This window comes from Tachysurus fulvidraco, chromosome 14, assembly GCF_022655615.1.
Source record: "Tachysurus fulvidraco isolate hzauxx_2018 chromosome 14, HZAU_PFXX_2.0, whole genome shotgun sequence".
Classification (NCBI taxonomy): domain Eukaryota; kingdom Metazoa; phylum Chordata; class Actinopteri; order Siluriformes; family Bagridae; genus Tachysurus; species Tachysurus fulvidraco.
This window is the reverse complement of record NC_062531.1, coordinates 2,194,552-2,197,051: the sequence shown is the minus strand read 5'-3', so window position 1 is coordinate 2,197,051 and position 2,500 is coordinate 2,194,552. Positions and strand designations below refer to the sequence as shown.

General features: G+C 37.8%; 1 protein-coding gene across 2 annotated transcripts in view; it reads left to right on the top strand.

Annotated features, from left to right (window-relative positions):
* Positions 1-805: 805 nt before the first annotated feature.
* Positions 806-2,500, top strand: part of edem3 (ER degradation enhancer, mannosidase alpha-like 3) — an 18,763-nt gene continuing 17,068 nt past the window's right edge. Inside the window, exons 1-3 of one of the 2 annotated variants that reach the window (XM_047799822.1) lie at positions 806-1,613; positions 1,693-1,896; positions 1,994-2,039. In XM_047799822.1, coding sequence (XP_047655778.1) covers positions 1,805-1,896; positions 1,994-2,039 — 138 coding nt within the window. In that variant the 5' untranslated portion in view covers positions 806-1,613; positions 1,693-1,804. Of the gene's footprint in view, positions 1,897-1,993; positions 2,040-2,500 lie in introns of both variants that reach the window. The other variant, XM_047799823.1, reaches the window with a different exon arrangement.

Genomic DNA, 2,500 nt, shown 5'->3' with positions numbered 1-2,500 from the left:
TAATTATTTACTTTTTTTATTGTCTCAATAACAAATGATAACAAAATACAATATCGTATTATTCCGATTTTAGAATAGTAACATGACATAAAGAAAAACAAATAAAAAATAAAGAAATATTTACACATAAAAGGTGTGGAGCAAAACAATTAATGAACACAGAGAAGAAGGAATTAACAGCCTTGTAAAAGTCTATAGTTCTGACAGCTTTTCGGCTTTAGAGTCTTTTTCAAAATAAGTTTCAAAATAAATGTAAATTTCCAGCTTAAAATGGAAAACGTTTGGTTTTCTTTCCAGACCATTTTACATTTATGAATATGAAATTTTATACAGATTTTATATTTATAAATAATATTTATATATTATAGATAATATTGATATATTGTTTATAGATAATATATTTTTTACTGATGCAACAGAGAAATTTCCCCATTGTGGGACGAATAAAGGAATATCTTATCTTAGATATATATTTTATATAATAAAGATAAGATAAGGTATACCTTTATTGGGGAAATTTCTCTGTTACAGCAGCAAAGAGAAAGAAATACAAATATATAAAATAATAGAGACATAATATAATAAACAGTGTATATACACAACACAATGTTTAAATACAGAGAATAATAAATAAACAAATAAATAAATAAACAGATTTAAAATAAAAATATGACATTTCGCCATTTTACATTCCTCATAAAAAATTAAACAAACAAACAAACAAATAAATAAATGATAAATAAAAAACAATGTGATGACGTAGCTTGGTGCGCGTGCTACCCGGATGCGGATGTTGACGGATACATGAAAGAGCTCACCGCTACCAGCTTCCGGTTATTAGCGGCTTGTCACAGCGAATGACGGCGTCTCGGTTTAGTTTATTCTCTCGGAGCGAAGCCACTGAAACAGGATTTTATACTTTAAGGAACGTATTTTGATCCTAAGGAACTCTTTAAACCGTGGATAATTTTTTTTCTAGCTTTAAAAAAAACCCGATTAAAAACCACATCTGGATGAAAACAAGCTGTCACCTTTAAGGGAGCGTTCACTGGCACCACGAATTCGTGTTGATTACGGTTTTCCAGTCGTAGAGTCGTGTTTTTACTCCTCGAGCTGTCTTCTGTTCTGTATAGAAACCCGTGGGAATTGATTTTATGACGTTTAAATAGAGGAAAGATGTGTTTTTGGTTTGTCAGGCTGACAGATTCTTTTAAATGTGTATATATGTATATAATATATATACAACAAATATACAAACATAATGAGTACATTACGGTGTAGGTGATTTTTACAGGTGAAGGAAAAAAACATCAGAAAGTTAAATCTGTGCTTTAGTTTGATTTGATCTACACCAGCAGGTGTATCGATGTTAGGTTTAGTTCCAGATGTGAGTCGTGTGGTTTTGTCACCTTGTGAATAATCAGCATGTGTCAGGTGTGTTTCTGTGGATCCGGGTTTGGCCGCAGGTGACGGAGGTAGGCGGGTGTGCTGAACGTCCCAGGTGATGGTTGAAGTTAAACAAGCTCGTGTTTACGTCCTCGATCCGAGCTTCGTTTTCGAATGAAGAACCTGGTGAAGAACCCGTGGGAACGCTGACGGCTGAAGGAGACACGGTTCGATAGTCAGATCCGTGGCATTATTACTATTAGTCCAACTTTATTTATTTATTTATCTATTTATTTATTTATGCAGCGTTTGTGCACGTTAATAAGAGCGACGAGTGAGAAGTCATGACACGCTGTCGTGACTCCGCGGTGTAGTAAAGTGGTGTATTAAAGGTGTTCGGACGCTTCGTCGGGCGACGATGTCACCCGTTTCCATGCTGCTTCTGCTGCTGCTCGGGTTCTCCGTCCGGCTCTCGGAAAGCATGAGCAGAGAGGAGAAGCACAAGCTGAGGTATGTGATTCTTATTAAAACACTATTTATTTGATGATTACGTTTGTGTGTGTGTGTGTGTGTGTGTGTGCACTAACCCGGATGTGTTTCGTTACAGAAATCAAGTGCTGGAGATGTTTGACCACGCTTATCAGAATTACATGGTACGTCACCTACATGGACGTTATTGACACGTCCTTCCACACGTCCCAAAAAAAACGACAGGAAGCGGAACTGTTTGTGTGTCCAGGAAGTGAAAGGGTTTAACGTGAGCAGACAAATAGACACACGGCCCTTCTTCAGTTCTTCCAGTGAAATGTTTAGTTAATAGGGCGTGTGGTTTGGGACACGTCCACAGCGGACGAGCGAGGACGAGACGATTTAACTAAGTTTAGGTGGGACGTGACTTCACAGGCTTTTAAAAAGGAGGACAGAACAACACGTACGATGAAAACCTGAAGGGAACAAAGAAGAGCAGAAAGTGGGAAAGGAAGATGGGGGGGGGGGTAAGAGACAGAATGGAGAGCAGAAGGAGAGAAGTGACAGGGATTAATGGTAATACGGGAGGGGGGGGGGGTGAAGTGAAGAAGGAGAAAATGACGGAGAGAGAAAGGAAGGCGATAAA